The following is a 21473-nucleotide window of genomic DNA, read 5'->3' as shown; positions in this document are numbered from 1 at the left end:
GAAAGAGAACACAAAATCGATATCGGCCTATAATGCTTAAGTTCAGATGGATGTTTTACCTTAGGAATAGGACACACAATAGCAGATTTCCATTGAGAAGGAAAAACACCATGGAGTAGACAGTGGTTAAATAAATGAGCAATGTAAGGTGTAATACTAGGTAGAGCACGACTGATCATGTCCAATGAAAAACCATCCATGCCAGCGGATCCAGACTTAACTTCACGGATGGCGTGACGAATGTCGTTGAAGTCAATATAACTCCAATAAAATTTGCTGTCTTCATAGGACTCATCGCCAAGAAAAACATCGCTTAAGTCGGTAGTCTCATTCGAGTCAGCAAGAAAGAAGGAGTTCAGCTCGTTTATGGAGAAAAGCAAGCTCCTATCAGAGGTTTTAGACTTTATCAAGCCTAACTGACGAAGGTTCTTCCATATGGTGGAAGGGTCTTTTTTATTTGAAAAAATGGAAAGGTAATAACTCTGTTTAGCATCACGCACCATGGCTTGAGCCTGGTTTCTCAATCTCTTATAGAGATTATAATTAACGTCAGATTTATTCCTTCGCCACCTTCTGCGCTGCTTATTTCTTTCATTCATGCAGGACCTAATTTCAGGCGTAATCCAGGGCGCAGGCAGATGCTTAGGATGAATGATCTTAAGTGGCGCGTGTTTATTGTAACAGTTAGATATATATTCGTTAAACATAGTCACTTTATTATCAATTTCATCAGAGTTTATGAAGATACTCCAGTCGCAACTAGAAAGCTCTACAAGAAAGTGGTTCCAATCAAAGTTGCTATAATCTCTAACGGTAATGGTTCTGGCATCGCGTTTACCAACAGGAATATTATAAGTGATATCTATTAGGTCGTGCGAAGACAGGAAACAAACATCTAGCTGATCGTAGGAGATAAGCTTCTCTTTATCATCAACTATGCACAGGTCCAACCAGGTAGAAGAAGAAGGCGTATGATGAGTAGGTGCATAAGGCACCAAATAAAGCGCAGAGTAATAGATGAAGTCTCTTATTTGATCGGAGTCATAATTCTCGGCTAACAGATTAGCATTGAAGTCGCCGAAGATAATAGTGTGCTTGTAAGATGTAGATAGATTTGAAAACGTGTCAAAAAAATTCGTTAGATAACCACAGTGGGGTGGTCGATATACGACCGCCAGTAGCAACTTTTCATTAGCCGTGGATATCTCAGCGATAATGAATTCAGGTTTTTTCTCGTAAAAACCACCAGAGGTGGTAATAATCCTAGCTTTCAGAGAGCCAGAGACGAAAAGAGCCACACCGCCGCCACCCTTCCCCACCCTGTCACACCTGAACAGCTGAAAGCCAGGTAGAGAAACTGTTTGATCCGATAAGGATGGTTTAAGCCATGTCTCAGACATGCCTATGATAAGATATTGAGAGAGCATAAAAAACTCTCTAAATTCGTCGATGTGAGCTAGCAAGGATTGGCAATTTACATGACACGCTCGAATGCTATCAAGTGTAGGAGGAACTCTAGCCATAATTAATTGTTTTAATTTTGTCTTGAAGCCTCTTGATTAGGATAGGGCAAGAATTGCTATCCAAGGCCGAGTGAGAAAGATCTCCGTGGTGCCACCTCCTGCAGTTTCCGCACGATGCCGGTCCGCCCCTACCAGAACAGCTCCTCGTCTCGTGGGGACCAGCACAGTGGCCACAGAGGGGAGACGCAGAGCAATTTATAGATAAATGGCCAAAGGCTAGACATCTATAACACTGAAGAACTCTGACATAATCAGCTAGACGACATGCAGAGTAATTAATGTACACGTGAGTTCCTTGCAACAATTTAGTCCGTATTTGAGGCGAGACCTCAATAACGCAGCTCACATATGACTTATTCTTCTTTGGAAAGACATATACAACCTTAACGTCAGTTTCAGTGTCTTTGTCGAGGTTGAGAGCAATAAGTTCGGATCTTAAATCCTCTTTAGATAACCCGGCAGGCACGTCATGTAATATAAGGCGAGGTTTGATCTTAGCAATGTGTTCGATTTCCAAGCCAGCACTATTTAATTCCCTAGAACTACACAATTTAGAGATATCTCCGGAGATGGCCTCGATGCGTACACCTTTGTCACGTGTAGGTGTAATTCTTTTGACTTTTAAGTTAAAGTCAGAAGGTCTAATAAGCTTCTGAAAGGCCTCCTTCGTTTCTCTAGAGGTTGCATATTTATCTTGGCCTTTTTTAGGTAAAACAAGAATATTCGTTGACTTTATAACGGGAAGAGACTGCCCGCGGGCAACCTTCACTGAGGATACAGGAGTTTTAACAGCCGAAGCATATGAGTGATTTGAAACAGCACTCTCCTTAGCATTGAACTCTCTCGAACACTCATCCCGAAACCGAGAGAAGGCATCAGAGAATACATCTCTGATTGCACCCAACGATGGTACTTCTTTTTTCCCATCCTCGAGCATGCAAAGATAGACTGTCGAAAGCTCGAAAAACGCTTCCTTGCAGACGCGAAAAGCAGACTCTATCTGAAATCGCCTGTCAGACGAGTCTTTGCTAGTTAATAGCAATTTAGAGACAGCGTTAGAGTGCTCTCCAATTGAGCGTCTCAAAGCATGCACTCTAGAGGAACTCATAACGGCATTAGAGCCGCTAGGACCTACCGCCGTATGTAAAGAAGAGGAGGAGTGCTGTCGCGGCAGTCCGCCATTCTCACGAAAGCTGTCATCCAAGCCAATCACGCCCGAGGATAAGTCCCGCGAAGACATCATTGGAAACAGGCCCAGAGATCGCCGGTTCGTCTCCCACTTGACGGGCTCACAGCCTCCCGCCCCAGAAGCGCAGGCGCAGGGAGAAGTAAATTCGATGTCAACCGTCGAAGATTTCCAGAAAAATCCACTCACACTCTCAGCAGAAAGAAGCACGATGATCTCACCAGACAAATCCAGGCGGTGAATAAAAAGCGGCAGGCAAGCAAAGAGCTTTAGCCGATGTTAGACTACAAAAAAATAAGGGCCCGAGGGCCAATAAATGGCAGTAAAAGACACTTAAAGGTGGAGCAGAAAAGTACACGTCAGTATATATACTCACTCGACAACGAAGGAAGAGAGAGAGAAAGAGAGAGAGAGAGAGAGTGAGAGAGAGAGGAAGTCGCAATTGTCTCCACAATCCGTGCACGCCATGCGAAACGCGTTTGCAATTCGCTCTCTCTCTTCTCTCTCTCTCTCTCTCTTTCATGTTGCGCAGAGGCCTGCGATTGCCTCTTTCTCCCGTTGTTCTCACACGTTCGCGCAGTTGATCTCACTCGATGCAGGCCGTACAGACAGAAGAGAAAGAGTCGTCGTATCTCGCGCGCACCAAGCTAATTTCGGCAATCATCGCTATTGTGGGCCTCCGGGTTCGATGTCGCTTAAATCTAAGCGAATTGTGCGGGGAAACGGCAGCGCGCGCGCGTAACACACCGGGGAAAGGCGGATCGTGTCCGCGGTCGAATAAATTCAACTCGCCGACGAAACACGGGGAGCGTAGCGGATCGAGAAAAATGCCCGCGATATTCGGCCGCCATTGTAGCAGCGGGTCTCCGTCGTGCCATTTATTATCTACGGCTGTGCCGAATGAAACACACAGATGCGGGTTTTGGGCTAAACGCAGTCGTCGTCGTCGTCGTCGTGACGTATCGCAGACCGCAGCCGCGGTCTCGCCCACACTTTTTGCGAATATCGTCTTTTCGTCAGAATCTCTTCGTTATGGTTTTACGGTCTCGCCTTTGTGCGTGCGAAGACTGAAGGTCACTCGACATACACGAGATAAAATTCGTATTATTTTTAGACATACTTTTACAAAACAAATTAAAAGTAATTAAGACTCTCGCTGTTTTTCTCAAACTTTGTCTATCTCTCTCTCTCTTTCCATTTGGAAATGTTTCTATTTACGTATATAGTACACAAAAGAGTGGGATAAATAAAATACGCTGCGACTTTTATTTTTCATGAAATTTCGTCCTCGGAAAGCGACGATCCGTTAATAATCGCGCGGATACGCCCTCGAGCTCTCGCGTTCGTCTCTCCAATTTTCGATTCCATTAATCGCCATCGAGCGAGTTATAACGACGCGCGGCATCAAGCTTAGGTTCTCGGAGCGGAGAAGCGGAGTGGGAGGAGGCGCGTGAAAAAAAAAAAAAACTGAAAAAACCATCGACCACCGGGCAAACAGAAAGTTGATATCGCGCAGAGAAGCAACGTGATCGCCGTTAAAACAGCGTGTACGCCGACGCACCGTTTACAAGTATAGTCGCGGACAGAAAGTTCGAGGTACTTGTTTTTTGTTTTGTTTTGTTTTTTTTTTTCACGAGCTTCAAAGTGAACCCAAGCTCGCGATGCGTATCGGTCCGCGCGCTCTCGCCGCGCGTCTCCGATCCCGAGCGTAATCGCGTATTCGTTTCGCGGATTAAATCCATTGCGGTAAATCCGGACGGAACGGACGTGCGTCTCGACGTTTATGTTCGTGACTGTACGTCGCGCGATCTACATTAATATCGTCCATCTGGCTCATCGCCAGCTTCGAATAAGCGGTGCAGCCAGCGGTGTATCAGTTAAAGCGAATGGAGTGATGAGAAAGCTCTCGGCTCGCACGCCCGCGCAAAAGTTGCGATGCGTCGGGCGATTATATCTAGCGCACGTTTACATCTCGATGTGGAATTCAACAAAGACTCGCGCCGATGAATAGTTTAGTTCGATAACGCGCGCTCTCTCGCTTGTGAGAGAGAATTTATTCTCGGGATTTGCGCAACTTCACACGCGAAACAAGAGCGATCTGTTTGATTTTTCGATAAATATAAGCTCGCGACAAACGTCAAAATAAAAAGTTAAGACGAGTCAAATTACAAAATAGACAAATTGTTTTTTTTTTTTTTTTTAATCAAAAATCTTGATTCCAGAAGTTTTTTCTTCGATTAAACGAATTCGAGCACTGACTCTTGTTGCAAATAAATCATTTCAAACAATATTAAATTTGTTAATTTACATTATTTACATAGCCGGCAAAAAAATTTGTTATCTACTGAATTTTTTGTCTCACGAACGAACTGTTTTGTTGGCAAAATAAAAAATTCAATAGTCTTAAATTTTTCCTGCTGGCTTTCCGTATAACTAATCTTCTTGCTACTATTCTAGCAAACCCTTTTTTCCCGTATAATGGCGCAGCAGTTACACGAAAGTTTTATGTAAAAATGGATTAACGTGGGCTTTTAAAAACCTACACAGCGGACTTGTTTACGCGTGCGCGCTCTCTCTCTCTCTCTCTCTTTCTCTTTCTCTGTTCTGTACCAAGGTTTATAAATATTGACAAATCTCCGCAGAGATTTTTTCAAGAGCGGCATTTTTTCGGCGTTGGAGATGTGTTCTCTCAAGTCCATTAGTGCGTATTCAAATATCGCGCGAGAAGAAGATTGCGCGAACACGCGGCGTTAAATCGTTCGTGCGGTATCACGTATTCACTCGTCGTTGCATCGCGCGACAATGTACAGAGAGAGCGCGCGCGCACACACACACACACACACACACACACACACCCGAATTATCATTCTCAAGGATTCTCTTCCTGCCTTCTGTATCGCGCGGTTCGCGCGTCACCGCACGCACATGTGCGCGCGCGCCTTTCTATTTCTCCGAGCCATGAATGCAAAAAGAGAAGAGATATATCCGCTTGGGCAGTATAAAAATATTCTTCGCGGCGGATGTCGCGCGTTTAGAGACTCTCGCAGACTTCTGACGAATTCACGGGCGAACGCCCGACGCGCGCGGCGGAGACCGCGGCGCGCAAACCTTATTTCGGATTGTCCCGCAAGAATACGAAGTTTTCCAGGCGTCGGGCGTCGGCGGGAGAGAGAAAATGCAGCTCTCTTCGGAAAACTAGCGCGCAACTTCGACGGTCTTTCTCCTCCCTTCCTTCTCTTCCCGCGATGGGAATTGCTTTCTTTCCGCCTTTTGTCAAAGATCGACAAGCGCGGACTAGCAAAATGTCAACTTATTTTTATTGAACGTCGTCGCGCACACAATGGTGTTGCGTATCGATTTGCGAGAAGATGCCTGAAATGTCACACGCAACATTATGGACACGTACGTCAAACTGCCGTTTGAACGAAGAAGAAACGTGAAAGTAACGGAAGAGAGAGTTTATCTTTTTTTTCCTTCAGTTTGAGAAACGAAGTCTTAATGATTTCGGTAACGAGTGAGATAGTAATTCAATTTTTTTGGAGAGAGAGAAAGAGACAAGTATCTTAGGTTCTTAAATTTTAGTTTTAATATAAAAAAAGCGTCAAAGAGATAGAGAGCTAATGAGCGCGTGATAAAATTTATTTATCGCTTGTTAACTTTGTTAACAAGCAATTAATGAAAAAGAAATTTACAAAATAACGAGCAAAAATTTTATCTTTATTTTCGTGTTTTCAGTAAATTTTAATAACTTTTTCTTTTTACTCCCGCGCGGTTATTTCCAAGATGTTGCAATTATGTGAAATGAAGAATGACACAGGCGCCACAAATCCGTTTACAGAGAATGGTTATGTCCTTAAATTTGAAAAACATCGCGCCGCGCCGCCGCCGCTGCCGCCGTCGTTCGCGTAGCGCGCGTAAAAACGGCGTGTAAAAGATGGGGAAAATGTTGTGGACGTTATAACGACGTATTGCGCGTTTGTAGTCGCGCGGTTGCACCTGAGCCAATTTGAGCGTGCATTAAGAATTTACAGTCTTTTTAGTCGAGCTCCGACGCGGAATATCACCTTAACCGGGCGAGCGAGAAAATAAAATGGGAAAACGCGTATCGTCGTCGTAAAAGGGAGAGACCCCGCGTGCGCGAGCGTTTTACTTTACGGGCGCAAAATGTAAGCGTCGCTCGTTCTCTCTCTCTCTCTCTCTCTCTCTCTCTCTCTCTCTCGCTTTCTCTCTGCAGACATGCCGCTAACGCGATTCGCGCAATTGCGCTATTTATCGCGAAACGTCATTGTTTCGCGAAGGAGCGCGCCGCGTAGTCGGCGGAATTCCGCAGCCGGTTCATTGCTTTTGACAGGATAACACATAGCTGTTCAAAACCGGAGCGCCGTAAGTCATTCAGACAGCCGCACAATAGCGGCGAGAGTATGCACGCAAAAATGTACTGTACAACGTTCAAGATATGTTTTGCAATTGAGATCGCGCGAGGAGGTTCGATGTCGTAAAAAAAAAAAAAAAAAACTTTCAGACCTCACTCGTCTCGCTTTCGTACACGCGAGCTTTAAAATGCTGCGGTTTGCGCATTAATTTTTTTTCTTACACAATATATGCAAACAATTATTATATATATTATTGTATTATTATAAATTATATATAACATTGTTGTTACATAACAAAATAATAATGTAAGAAGCATAATTTGCTCTAGAATTAGATTTTCATCTACCGCATTCGAAGTGTATTCTAATTCCGTGTTTGGTTTCTTTTTCTGTTGCAGGTACGCGACTCGGTGGAGTAAATTTCGCGCGATATAGCGAGAACCCTGCGGTTTGCATCTGCGCGCAGTCAAGCCAGGGAAGGGGGGTAGGGGGACGTTATTCCGAGCATTTCTCTCTCGCGCGACCATTTATCAAGTTCTAACTCTTGAATATATATCTGAGTAGTTGCTTTGGGTCTTAATTCTCGAAAAACATTTTACCGGGTTGACGTAGTTCGGATCAAGACCGGTTCTTTTCTTCTTTGTTTTTTTTTTTTTTTTCGAAATCAGTTGAATTAAAACCGTAGAATCGCGTGTAGTTGCTCCGCGCCGGACTAATCAACGGCCGGTGTAACTCTCTCTCGCAGAGTGTGCGCGCTCATATGCGCATATTCGCACCTCCGCGCGCTTTAATGAAATCCAGGGAAGCTCCGGCGAGAGAAAGAGAGAGAGAGAGAGAGAGAAATGAAATTTTGCCTTCGTCGACCGCGCGCAGTGCACGTAACTTGAACGAGAATGTTCGGCGCGGAAAACGTAGACGCGGACACACTCCCGCTGGGTTGGAAACGTCGTTAAAACGCGCCGGTAACTACCATTGTATCGTCTATGCGAGCCAGCGAGCGACACCGTGAGTGCGCGTGATCGAGAGAGAAATCGAGGTGGACGACGACGAGGAGGCGCTCACAATGCCGCGGTTATTTCAGCTCTTCCCCGCGACCGAATCAGACTCGGCACTTAAACCCCTTCGGCTTATATACCACAAAGCCGCCATTATTTGCCGCTAATAGAGAAACACGAGAGGCGAGACAGCGAGATTACGGTGGGTAACAATGGTTTTATCCACTTGATCAAAAAACGTTATATCCGTAAGTTTGCAAAACGTCTCGTGGAAAGTTCGCTGAACGTTTTACACACAATACGGTTAAGTGAAATATATTTCAGTGAATCGAACATGCGCCAGTGGCCGCGTTGAAGAACGAATTATCGGATGTGTGTAAGATTCACTCCCAACATTTTGTCAATGTTTTAGCTGTTTTTTGTTCAAGATATATTTTTAATCGTTAATTTCTAACTTTACGTATTCAAATATTATACTTCATCGAGTTGTTCGTAGTATTTTCCACTGGAATTTTATCGCACGAGATATCGCGCAGATATTGAACAACGTTGTACATGAGCACTCGCAGAAGCTGAATTACGTGAGTGTCGGAACGATGAGCTTTCAAATTTAATTTAAAAAATACTTACGTACTTTCCGAACGATAATGAATAATTTTCCAATAATTTTCTTTAATAAATGTTTGATCACACACTGAGGCGATCAGTCGGTTTTTTTTACGCACAACGATAAATACATCGGAACGGCCGGTAACTTTAACAAAAACAAAACAAAAAACCGTCTTCTCGGCGGATTTAAATCTCGCTTTACAAGGTTACGAGTTTGACCACGATCTACCCGGGAGAACTGGTTAAACTTTCGAACAACCTCTCGGAGTAGCCTCGAGGGATCGCCATTACCGAGTCGCGGTGGAAGGACCAACTTCGACACTTTCGAATTTCTGAAACCCTTAGAACACCCTCGACATTCTGAACGCTCTTACTCTCTCTCCCTCTTCGAACGGCCCACAACCGCGCGCGGTGTTTAATACCATCCCTTCGCTCTCCTTCCGTCTATATTTTTTCGCCAAGTTTCTCGGTCAATTGTGGCTTTTTTTACGACGCTCCTTAGACAATTGCGATCGCACTTTTGGGGGGTGTGTGTTCGATAATATTTTATTCCTCTTTCTCTTTTTTTTTTTTTTTTTTTCATTGAATTTATTACACGGCAGAATAGTTGCGATCTGTCGGACAGAAGTGGAGAATCAATCTTCTCAAATTGGTGAACGCGCCATTACCGTCATCCGATCTTTCGATCCTTTTGTTTATCGCAATTTTATTTTCGTTTCGTTATCAATTTGCAACGAAGATAGCCGACAGAACGTTAATCGGCGAGAATCAATCGATCGATCGATCGGAGAACGTCGCGGTAAAACGCCACGAGTCCCAGAAGGATGAAAAGCTGCGGCCGACAGGACCGCTCGTGTAAAAAAATGATGGCCGCTCTTTTTTATCGCGTTTCACCGCGCGATCACACGCAGACGCATCGACGCGCGCGTCAGGTTCTCGCGATCTCTCGCGAGATATCCGTCCGTATAGCTTCGTTTTCGTCTCTCTGACGCGAGAAATTTTTCCCTCGAGCGAACTCGACTCGCTCGGTGAACTCGGGAGGAAAATAACAAACGCGCGAATCCGAACGAACGGCGGACTAATAATCGCGACACGGAAAACGACACGCAAAATAGAATCGCGCGGCACACATCAGAAACACACCCGGCGGCCCCGAGATGGCGTTTGTTTGTCGTAAATTACAGAGAAAAAGAGAGAGAGAGAGAGAGAGAGAGAGAGAGAGAGAGAGAGCCGGGGCACGGGCTCGTCTGTTCGTCGGGCGCGCTCTAACGACGAACGTATATAAGAGAGAAAAAAGGGATCTCGTGTATATGCTTTTTTCGCCACACTACGTGCTTTTTCTCGACTGCATTCAATGCTGTGAATGAGTACACGTGTGCAGACAGAGTTTGGTTTGTTTGGCATGCCAGACTGTTTTATAGCGCTACTACTTGCCGCTTTAAACCGACACGCGGAGAGGACCGGAGAAGGAAAGAACGCGGGATTCACACAAGCTCGCGTGGCACCGATTTGTTCCGATCGCGTAATAAATCTCGCGATAATCACTCCAGTTTGTTTTTTTGTTTGTTTTTTTTTCTAAACCCGTAAATTCAACTCCGAATAGACATTTCCTGTTTTTGCGCGCGCGAGTTTTATCTAGTCGCGTGGCAATTAATAAATGAGTGTAAAAAAAACGCTCTTCGCTCTTTCAGACATCTGGTCCTTCGAGTTTCGATCAACGTCACCGTTTCGATCGATCGCGAGCAAACTCCGCTCTCTCCATCTATCTATCTATCTCTCTTTCTCGACTTCGAAATGGGACGAGTCGGTCGGCGGAGCGTGTATGTATGTTGCGTGCGTGTATGTGCGTGTGTGCGTGTGTGTTTCACCGGCTGCGACGAAATATCGCGGACGCGCTCGCTCGCGCGTAAATCTGTCAAGGAGACCCCGTCGCCGACGCCGACGCCGCCGCCCGTTACATGCGTGCACACACGTCGTAGCCTTAAACTTGCTCCCTATTCATAGTCACGCTGCCGTTTGCCCCACCCACCCACCGGCTTTACGTAGGCAATAATGCACGCGATGAATGCACATCCGCAAGCCGGTGCGCGCCGCCGTGGAACGTTCACGACGACGAGGACGACGACGACGACGACGACGACAACGACGACGGTGCGGCGCGCATCACACGCGCGCGCCCTTCTCGCCCGGGCCACCACAATGCACCCGATGCGCTTGATGCTCCTGTGCAGACACGACGCGTCATTGATGCGATTAAACCCGTTCCTTCGCGTCATCTGGCGCGATCGATATATACGTCCCTCCCTTTCCTCTTCCCCCTCGCGAGGAAACTCCTCGTCGGACAACCGGGGATTTATGTGTGCCGGCAGCTCGACATGGGGAAAACGATCAATGCATCGTCTCTCTCTCTCTCCCTTTCTCTCTCTCTCTCTTTCTCTCTCTCTGATTAAGTTTTGTTTTAAATAGCTTATCGGGCTTACATAATTGAGTACGCGCTCACGCGAGCGCACGAACAAAAGCGCAATTAAATAATAATATTGTTCGCAAATTGAAAGTATGGGCCGCTACATATCGATTGAAATTAGCGTATTTATTTATTCAACGTATTAATTATCGCTCGCGAGGTGCGCGCGAGTGTAGAAAATGGGGTGGGGATGAGGATGGAAATACCGCGAATGCGTGCATTTATGTTTCAAGTTCGATGAAGAATTCTATGAAATTTATGGTAAGCCACTTGCGCGCAATGATACTATACACGGATAATGCAAATGGCGCTTTCATTTGCATATATTAATACCGGACAAAGATGGACGGTAATTGAAGGATCCTGAAAATTGCGCCCGTTGAATTTTTCATACGACGCTCGAATTGCGTCGTCGCGTTGTGTGTAAAATGGAAAACTTAATCGTATGCATTGTTTATCGCTATGCGCAAGCGCGTGTTACGTAACTACCCCTACGCACACGCTCATTGAAATATCTGACGTGACGACTACATTATTTGATAAATATTTTATCGAATTTATGTTCTCCACTTCATTAATACTCAATTATAATTAAATAATATTATAATTAAATTTGGTTGATACACACCGTCCACGTCATGAAATGATAAATATTATGTCAACAACAAAATGACATTACACTCGTCCTCTATCACACCCTCGACGCAAAGATGAAAATACAATTTCGCTTTTCGGTAACTCGTAATCTTACAAAAATAATAAATTGTTCTTCATCCAACAACAATTACGAGAAAAATAACGATGTCGCCGATAATTTTGAAAAAACGTTGGATTTTACACAGACCCGAGATGCGGAGATGTAGAATGCACGCCTCGCAGAGAATTGAACGTACGCGTGGTACAGTGGGCAACAGAAATTTGCGGAGAGTAGTAAGCGCCGAGAAGTCCGAGAGGAGAGACTTTCCTTTCAGCCCCCGTCAAGTAACGCCACAACAAGCGTCTTACTGACTAACTAACAGCAACCGCTTGTTCAAAACGTCGAGTCGATAATGAACAGCGCGGTTAGTAATTAAAAATATAACAAGATGACAATAATGAAACTTTCCCGGAAATTGGGAAGAGAGTCTCGCAACCCCAACCAACGAGTGAGACCGCGATTCGCAAGTGTATTTTTCGGGAGATCAGACTGTGAAATAAAGTCGGCGCAAAAGCCCATTCTGTGATGCGTTCGATATCACGTCTGTCGCGCACTCCTGCGAGCCGCTGAGTCGACAGAGCGCGCACACTGACTGAGAGAAAGTCAGCCCTTCTCCGCGCCTATCTCGCGAATTTCCGCTTCCCACTGTACGCACATACATTAGGTACGATTTTGCGGCTGGATGGGTTTTGATGGAATCAATTATCATTATTATGCGAGATCGACAAGATAGTCATCCTCCCGTGGCTACACACAGTCAGTCGTCACCCAACCGTCGCGTATATGCGCTCGCGCGCGCGCGCGACTCGGCTTTCACTCCCGAACTAACAATTACTCGCCGATGTAATTAAACGCCGTTATAGCTCTCGAGACAGTCGGGCGTCGTTGGCGAGCGTCGTATACCGGCGCGCTATGTACACAGCGTGGTTATTTGGCGCTCGTTTACCTGCCGACCGGCGGCGGTACGTGGATTGCATGTACTTCCTACCTACGTGGACTATCAATATGCCGCGCATAACGCGAATGGCCGTACACGTAAACTCTCGCTTCACGATGGAATAAAATTGAATAAGCACCCTTGTGCGTGTTGTGTGTGTGTGTGTGTGTGGACGCGCGCGCGCACACACACACCTCAACGGGGAAACTTCGAACATCGCAACATCGAACTTACTTAAGTAAAGTTCGCGAGATCCTTGTGTACTCGCCTCTCTCAAATCTCTTTAGATCACAACGGATTACGATTTTCCGAATCTCGAGAACACCAACGTTGCGGTCGTTGCGAGCCACAACGCCTAAACCTAACTACTTTCACTTTCGGGATCTAAAACTTCTTTCTTGAAACGCGCAATTTGATTTGACTTCATCATCGAAATTTTCAGCTCCGGTCGAACGACGATATATCGACGTTTCGATCGATCGACGCGGCGCGTCTCTATTTTCTCCCGAGGTGTAAAGTAACCCGCCTAACGAGTCTTCGCGAAATTCTCTCCTCGCGCGTCGTTCCCTCCTCGTGTGACGCTAACGACTCGCCATCTGTCATCTCGATGTTCCGGATTTCCGCAGAAAAAAAAAAAGATAGAGTGAGAGAGAGAGAGAGAGGCACGACGTAACGATTTTTCAAAGCTTCGTTGTCCCGCCGTTTCTGAGTATTTCGTTCCGCGGGTGTGTTTTCGTCACAAGGCGCGGGATTTCCTCCCGGCGTTTCCGGCAGCTCGGCCGGAGTTTCGAAAAATCAGACAATGGAAAACTTCATCACATCGTTGAATCGCGAGCCAATTATTGCCGATTATTCGCGGGGTTAACGACAATGGTCCTGTATTGTGGAGAATATTACATTGTGTCGAACTCAGTCCCGGCTTCACCCTTCCTTATCTCTCTCTCATCTTTTGATTCGGTTTCTCACAAGCGAAACGGAGCCACCATCGGATTAATATATCGTCATAAAATATTGCGTTACGCGAGTTCGAACGCGTTTTTACGTGTAAAATAATATTATTTGTCGCGCGCATTCGAACGATGGAACATGTGTCTTTGTGCGAACTTTTAGTTGTAACAAAAAAAACGGATATCCAGCAGATAAGTGGATGAGCGCATTATTTATTTCGAAGTGCTTTAAAAAACAAATCGAATTATTTTCGTCATTTTGTTGCGACGAAATTGTAACGGAAAACTACTTACTTTGTTGCTTATTCGATTTACCCAAAGAGAGAGAGGGGAGGGAGGGAAGAGGAAAATGGACATTAAATTTGTCATGCGCTTTTGTTGCGAAAAATATGTTCTTTAAAAATACATTATACAGAAAAAATTTTATTAAGCGAGAAAAATGAAAGGAACGACGACACATTCCACGCAAAACCATTAAACCGCATTAGGCGGGTTGCACTTATTGCTCTCTCTCTCTCTCTCTCTCTCTTTCTCTCTCTCTACATGAATGTTGCTGCTCTTAAATTGTTTCCCGATAATGCAACGGGCGGGAGGAAAAACATTTTGCCGCCGGTAGCGTCGCGACAACGATTTATCATCGCGTCGAGTACGTTGACATCAGCTTACCGGTTACCAAATAGGCGAATTCATGCTTCATCTTAATGACATTAAAGAACGTATACGTCTTGCGTACGTCGCGTTTGCAATTTCTTTTCCCATTTAATTAGAACTGCAAAATTGCAAATTCCCCGTCTCTTTAGCGAATTCCAGCGAGTAAATTTTGACGGAGACGTTTTTTTTTTTTTGAAAACGCCCCGAATGTAGCGCGTTCTAAGAATGTGATTTAAAAAACTTAAAAATTTCGCACGTAAATTAAAAATAAAATCCAATTGGGGTCTAACATCGGACGAAAATTTTGCAGTTTTAATTATCGGGGATAATTAAGCGCGCGCGAGAGAGAATCTCCCCCTCCCCTTCCCCTCGCGAACGAATAAGCATTTCGGGTATTCGAAGACAAGAATTCGAAGTAGCGAGAGACGAGAATCCCGCTATGTGCGACGACGAGAGGTGACGATTCGTCGCGCGGCGGCGAATATTTCCGCTCTTATCGCGCGCGCTCGAGGCGGGGCGAATTTCCATCTCGCACTCGAGAGAGAGAGAGGGAGGCGGGAAAGGGACCGCCAATCGAAGAAGAATCCGTGTGCCGCGCGACGGATTGATCTTCCTCTCGCGTGGAATCCATCGGGCAAGGGACACGAACGTACACGCGTCTCTCGGCACACAAGCGCGTCACCGCGCGGCGGTTTGTACGTGTCGCGCGCGTTCTCATCCCGCGGAGTGTACACGTAGGGTCCCGAGAGAAGCAATCAGTTCCATTTACCGGCAACGTTTACATGGATCGTTTGCAGATCCCGCCGTGCTCCGGGTTTTCGGGGTGCGCGAGGCATTTCACGAATGCGGTTGAATACCCGCGGTTATATCCCGGCGCAAACATTACGCCACTACACACGAAAGGGAGGAGGTAGGCGGAGGAGGGTTATCCTCCTCGTTGTGGATTTCGAGCCCTGAGCTCGTTTTGTCGTCGACGTTGCATCGCATTCCGCGCATCTTCGATACGCATCTCTCGCCAGCGCGGCGGCGGCACGGCGCGCCACTTAATCGAAAAGCCGCATACTAAATGAACCCTTTACCGCGAAGCGCACGTTCTTGCGCCGTGCACTCGCGTTCCTGGTCGAAACATTGCTCGGAGCCCAGAGAGAGAGAGAGAAAGAGAGAGAGAGAGAGAGAAAGCTAAATTATCGGTACGGAAAATATAGGATCGGGTAGACTGTAACACTGGCTCTGCATTCTGTCGTCGTCTGATAATCTAATTCCGTCTAACAGTTAATTTGCACAACGCGAATGACAATGAGGTAATTATTTACATTCAAAGGAAGAAGCAACGTGTTTCTCTCTCTCTCTCTCTCTCTCTTCTCTGTCTTTAATATATCCTCGAGATATAATCCGTTATTGTTAAAAAATATCCACAGGGAAACGGAAGAAATTTGATCGCCGAAAAGAACGAGATTCGCGTATGATTTAATTTGCCGCGCTGTTCGTGCGGCAAAAGCGTCACACCTGAGTGGCTCTATCGGCGAATTTCTTTAGTTCGTTGCGCTTGTCTCTTTCTTTCTCTCTTTCCGTTCCCCCTCCCGCTTACACACATTCACAGCCGCCACATGCATTTCCGAGAGAGAGAGAGAGAGAGAGTATCGGTGTGCAAAGAGAAGCTCCCGCAATCTGGCAAAGGGATGGCTTTGAATTCGACGGCGTACACACGTTTCCAGGCACAGGTTTAAGAACCTCCTCCTCCACTCCGCTCGGTATTATTTCCCGTGCGCGACACCGTCGAGAAGAATCCGGGAACAAGCTGGATTCAACTCGCGTGATGTTGCGTGTTCGAGTCCTTTGAATACTCGAGTACGTCACCAACGAGCTTCCGCGTCGTCAAGCCGAGATGACGAATGAATTATTTGGAGTGTACGTAACGCGCGCGGAACGCGAGAAATAGGAAGGTGTGACGCTACGCGGAAGGGGAATGGATTTCTCCTCCCTCCCCCCTTCGGAAATATTTCGTATTTTCTCCGTGCGCGCACGTATATCTCAAAAGGACGCGCGCAAAGAGAGAGAGAGAGAGAGAGAAAGAGAGAGGATGCGCTTTGCATAAAGTGCGGCAATTATTTGAATTGCGACACATTTCGTCTTATTGACTTTTTGCGTTACACGTTATTTGCTGCAACGTTGAATGTTTAGCGCGAGAAAAAAAAAAGAAAGGAATTCTCGCGCGCGCGAGGAACTGTCGAGAAACGAGGAGGAAAATGTCTCCCGAGACAGAAAATTCGAGCCAAGCGTTCGTATCATATTTCATCGTTCGCAAAATGATAATTTTCCGAGTCGCAGGAACACATAAAGGAAATAGAAAATCGACGTCGCGCGCGACGTGACGCGACGATAGAAACGCGCGCGACGTACTCTCGTTCGTGACAAGTCGATCGGCGGCGCGCGTTCGATACCTTACATGGGGGCGCATCACGTAAGAATGAGACGTCGTAACGGCGAAGATGAGCACGAAACTGATTTATATTTGCTGCGAGCGGAGTCAAAGAGCGGAGAGGTCCATCGCGCGCCGTTTCACTCTTTGCGTTTTTTTTTTTTTTTTTTTTTTTTTTTTTTTTTTTTTTTTTTCTACCTCCCCGGGTTCTCGCTTGAGAACGGTCTGTATGTAGACGAACGACTCGCCATCTGTCACTCTCGGCGAACGCGCGCCATTGGCTTTTCCCGCAAGAAACGGAAGGGACGATTTTTCAAGAACGCATCATTATCGTTTATCACTTGATGATTTCCTCTTCTACCTCCGGAGTAAAAGTCCGGAGATTTGTCTGCCGACCTCTCGAGCGATTGTCGATCCGCGAGAAAACTCGCGCGAGTCTTTTATTTTTCCTTTCGATTTTGAGAGAGATCATTTTTACAAGGGAACCGCGCTCTGGTCACTTGTCAGCTGATGGAAACAACTTTGCGGACATTTAAGAAGAAAATATTGCGCGCATAAATTAAAGTCACGAAAAAAAAAAAAAAAGAAAATAACACAAGGCGTCGCTCATTTGTTCTCTTCGCGAATTGAGAGGATTATTGAAAAATGTTTCGAAATCAATTATTCAGTACTTGAGAGAGACGTTAATTTCTACGGTAAAAAATGTTGCGAGTTTCCCGTCATCGTCCGCTGACGTTTCGCTATTTTCTCGATTGGAATCAATAAACTCGTTTTAAAATTGCTTCCATCTCTCTCTTATCTTTTCCCGTCGTACGGAACAAACGTGCGGTAGTCCGTTAAAAAAGAAAACGATAGAGACATCGCGTTATTGAAAAATAACTTCTCTCTCTCTCTTTCTCTCTCTCTTTCTTTTATCTTTTTACAAAAAAATCCAATAACGCGTCCGCAAGGAATGACTGCATGACATTTCTGTATACGCATTAGCGAATCGAAAGAAAGACACTAACTAGCCGGGTGTTTCTTCATTAGCGATGCATTATGCAAGCGCTCCTTTTCGCCGCAACACCGCGTCGCGATGTGTCGTTTCGTATATTCAATTTTGAAAGAGCACACGTCGCCAACTTTATAAAACATATAGATATATCACATATGTGTGTATATTTAATTTTCAATATCAATTTTTTTTCCAATAGTTTTTCTCTATTTCCCTAGCTCTTAAATTTTTAATGTCTCGCGCTTCGCGGTGGCGTTTCGTCGATATATGTCGCGAGCACAAATGTTTGACAAACTTTTCCCGTTCACTTCGCAGCCGCTTTGGAAAATGTTTATTGTTCCCCGTTCCGGTTTGCTCGTCGTTGACTGTAACGTTTCCGCGTGCAAAGGGACGACGAAGTGGCGATGTAATCCGCAAGCGCGCGCTAGCCTCTTGTGGTCGTAATGAACAAACCGGGGGGACTTTCTCATTGAATCCTCGCCTCTTATAGACGCTTCCCATAAGTACCGAGGTTGAAGCGGGACGCGATTCCCTTGCGAGAGGACGTCTTTGGACTTTCTCGCCCGAAAGTAGCGCGAGACGGAGTTATCTCGTCTCTTCCACTTCGGCACTTAAAACCACCTCCCTTCCCTCTCGGCCCAAAGAAATCGCGAGGGAAAATATTGTGAGAGAAAAACGAACAGTTCCGCCGCGTTTCACAAAATAAATAAATTGAGGACGCTGTACTTAAGATTTATCGCCGCAATTTTTACGCAATTTAATAATTTTTTGTTGATTTTTTTTTGTCATTCGCAATAAGAATTTATTAATCCCGTCAACACAGCCGGGAATTACTTTCGCATCGTGCGCACAATATCGCGTCCCTTTCCCGGGCGGGCGTGGCTGCCGGTGAAAAAATAACACTATTTTCACGGAACATCCCCGTCGAACGGGGAAAAGCGCCGCACGATTCGACTTTTCATCACGCGCGGGCCCGCCTGCCACGCGACAAAAGCGGAAAGGAATTACGGTTTGATGAATGCCTCTCGGACGAGACCGCGCGCAGCGCCAGCTCTTTCTCTCTCTCTCTCTCTCTCCCTTTCAAGAGACATCGATATCCCGAGAGAACCAGCGCCATTCACGAAACGCGCGGACAATGCCGGGCGCAACAAAAATTACACGCTCATCTCGGTTTCGCATGATCCGTCCCGGGTCGGCCGCAGCGGCGACGATTTCCCGTCGACGTGTCGCTCAAAATCCCCTCCTTCGCCGCGAGCGCGCTGAGGGTTCCATTATGCGAACGGTCTACCAGATGTCACGGGGGTTACCAAGGAGTGACACCGTGACTAAAGTCGTTATCGTGTGAAATACATCTGCCCGTGAAGCTTCTGCTCGCTCCGTACGTCGTCCGTTTCTTCCGCCGAGCCGTCAACCTCAGCCTCGCGTAGTTATTTCCATGTCTCCCGCATCCCCGAAGAGCGAGTTCTTCGAGTTATTTTGGAACCTCTTTGAACATTTAAAATTCTCGATGCGACTCCGCCGTTCGAATTTCTCCGCGAATATTTTTTTTTCTCCCCGAGTCAGTTTTCCCGAGACTTCGATTCACGACACTGACGGAGTTTAAAGCTCCGACATTTCTCGCGCGCGCGGAGATTATGTCTCTCGTTTCACCGAAACTCGCCGGACGGAGATGCTTACGTTCACACGCGTCGAATTTAATCTTCTCTCGCAAAGGACGGAACGAGGAGTTCGCGTGGCTAAGCCTCGTACACGGTCGCGCACACGTTATCGTCTCCGCGCCCACTTCAATTAGGTTCTCACATCGCTATCGTCGGCTCATCGGCGTTGTCCTTCGTCCTCGGGCAACAACCGGGTCGCGCAGTCGTGTAATCCGACGTGCATTAAGTCCCCGGTCCCTTATCGAGGAGCATGAGTAATCGGTTTGTCCGCCGCGTCGCTGTTTGACCTTACGTTAAAATTATATACGCGAGCTCTGCGATGTTCGCCGAGATACCTCCGTAGCGGAGGAGAGTAACGATCTAGAAACGCGCGTACGCTCGCTCGCTCCGTCGGTTCCGATTGAATCGGAGCCGCGATCTCGCGGCGGAATGCGCCTCCCGATAATTCCCGTCGCGCGCAAACAGAGCGTGTTAATAATGCGCGCAAAGTAATTTCACGTCGCGCCGAATACGGAGGATTTAATAAAGAAGACGCCCGAGCGAAAAGGTGGCGCGAAGAAAAAAAAAAAAAAGAAACGGCGCAGCGCGACGATCGTAAATCGCAACCGCGGGAGGAAGAAGATCCGGACCGTAAAACTCCGCGGGGCGGCTTTTATCGATTCAATATCTCTCTTTTCTAGGATTGGCCGAACGCTCGCTAGAAGCGACACTTCGATAGAACCCGGGCGTTTACAAAAGACGAACGCTCCGTTCTTTCCGGTTCTTGCGGATTTTCGCGCCGTGAAATACGCGCGTCTCAAGTCTTCTCCGGGAATGTTAATCGAAGCTGGTTTTTTTTTTTTTTTTTTTTTTTTTTGTAACCGATATTCGAGTGATTTGTTGTTATATGTGTAATCTCGAACGGTAAAATAATTCTGGAAAAATCTTCCGTTGTGTATTTGTAAACAAAATTCGGATACTGATAAACGAATTCCATTGTCTTTTTCTCGGAATTCTTGGATTTAAGTATGCGAGAAGAATGTCTCCTCCATATCGTATTATACAGTTTTCGGTTCGGAATATTTTATAGGTTCGCGAATATCCTTCGTACACCCTTTCTCGGGATAAATTCCAGATATGCGCTATCTACATAGCCGCGGCAGCGAAGCGTGCCATTGGAAATCTCCGTATGGGCACAAAAGTCACCCTTCTCGTCGAGGGGCTCCTCGCACCCTCTCTCCCGCTCCTTTCCCCGCTATCGGAACACCCGGTAATATACGTGCGGCGCGTTAAGGAAATTTAAGGTTCCGGGACCGCGAACGCCGCGCGGCCGCGCCGCCACCACGTCTGGATATGAGAGTTCGGATTTATTTGCGTGAAATATATCGGACGACAGAGAGAGAGAGAGAGACATCGGAGGGAAAGTCGAAATTCTCTCGCGCGCTATAGGAGAGGATTCGTCGTTATTGCCGCGTGTGAGTCTCTCGAATGTACAGAGAATTTATAACGCGTCGTTACGCGTCGCGAAAAACGACAAGGAGAGACAGCGAAAACATCTTTTTCCTCTTTCCGTCTCGTAAAGTCTCTCCGTTGTAAGAAAACGGGAGAAAAATTTGTCGGTTCGGGATTTGTTCGAGATCTTTCTCCGCGCGTCTCCAAGTTTCATGAAGCGCATGCCCCGAGTTAAATAACGATCAGACGTGTTGCATTTGATGACCCGCGGAAAGAGGAGAATATAAATAGATACGCTTTTGATACTCGCGCGGTGTCCAAAATGTCTCTTCTCGCAAAGCTATTAAAACGCCGGCGCGGCTTTGCGCGCGTGTTCCGCGTAAATCGAATTGCCGTTTTGCGCGACGGTTAAGCCGCGACGGCGGCTGTGAGAAATAGCGTAAGCGCGCGCGGAAATCGCGACAAACGCGCGTGCAAAAAGCCGGCTTGAAAGAACGAAGTAGGAAAAATGGCGGAGCGAAAATCGACTCGTGCGCGACGTGAAAACCCAAAGACAATCGATAAATGTATGCGGTGTGCGTGCTCGCGC

The 21473-nt window shown here is 46.4% G+C and overlaps 1 protein-coding gene across 1 annotated transcript; it reads right to left on the bottom strand.

The window, feature by feature from the left end:
* Positions 1 to 59: 59 nt before the first annotated feature.
* On the bottom strand, positions 60 to 1400 carry LOC109862171 (the record flags this gene model as incomplete). The annotated part of the gene is made up of 1 exon (XM_020442131.1): positions 60 to 1400. A coding segment is annotated over exon 1 (1341 nt), but the record flags the coding sequence as incomplete, so codon positions are not given.
* Between the last annotated feature and the right edge of the window lie 20073 nt (positions 1401 to 21473).

This window comes from Pseudomyrmex gracilis, unplaced genomic scaffold, assembly GCF_002006095.1.
Source record: "Pseudomyrmex gracilis isolate BER0280 unplaced genomic scaffold, ASM200609v1 scaffold_1439, whole genome shotgun sequence".
In the NCBI taxonomy this organism is placed as follows: Eukaryota; Metazoa; Arthropoda; class Insecta; order Hymenoptera; family Formicidae; genus Pseudomyrmex; species Pseudomyrmex gracilis.
Note: the sequence above shows the minus strand (reverse complement) of the source record. Positions and strands in the feature narration are given on the sequence as shown.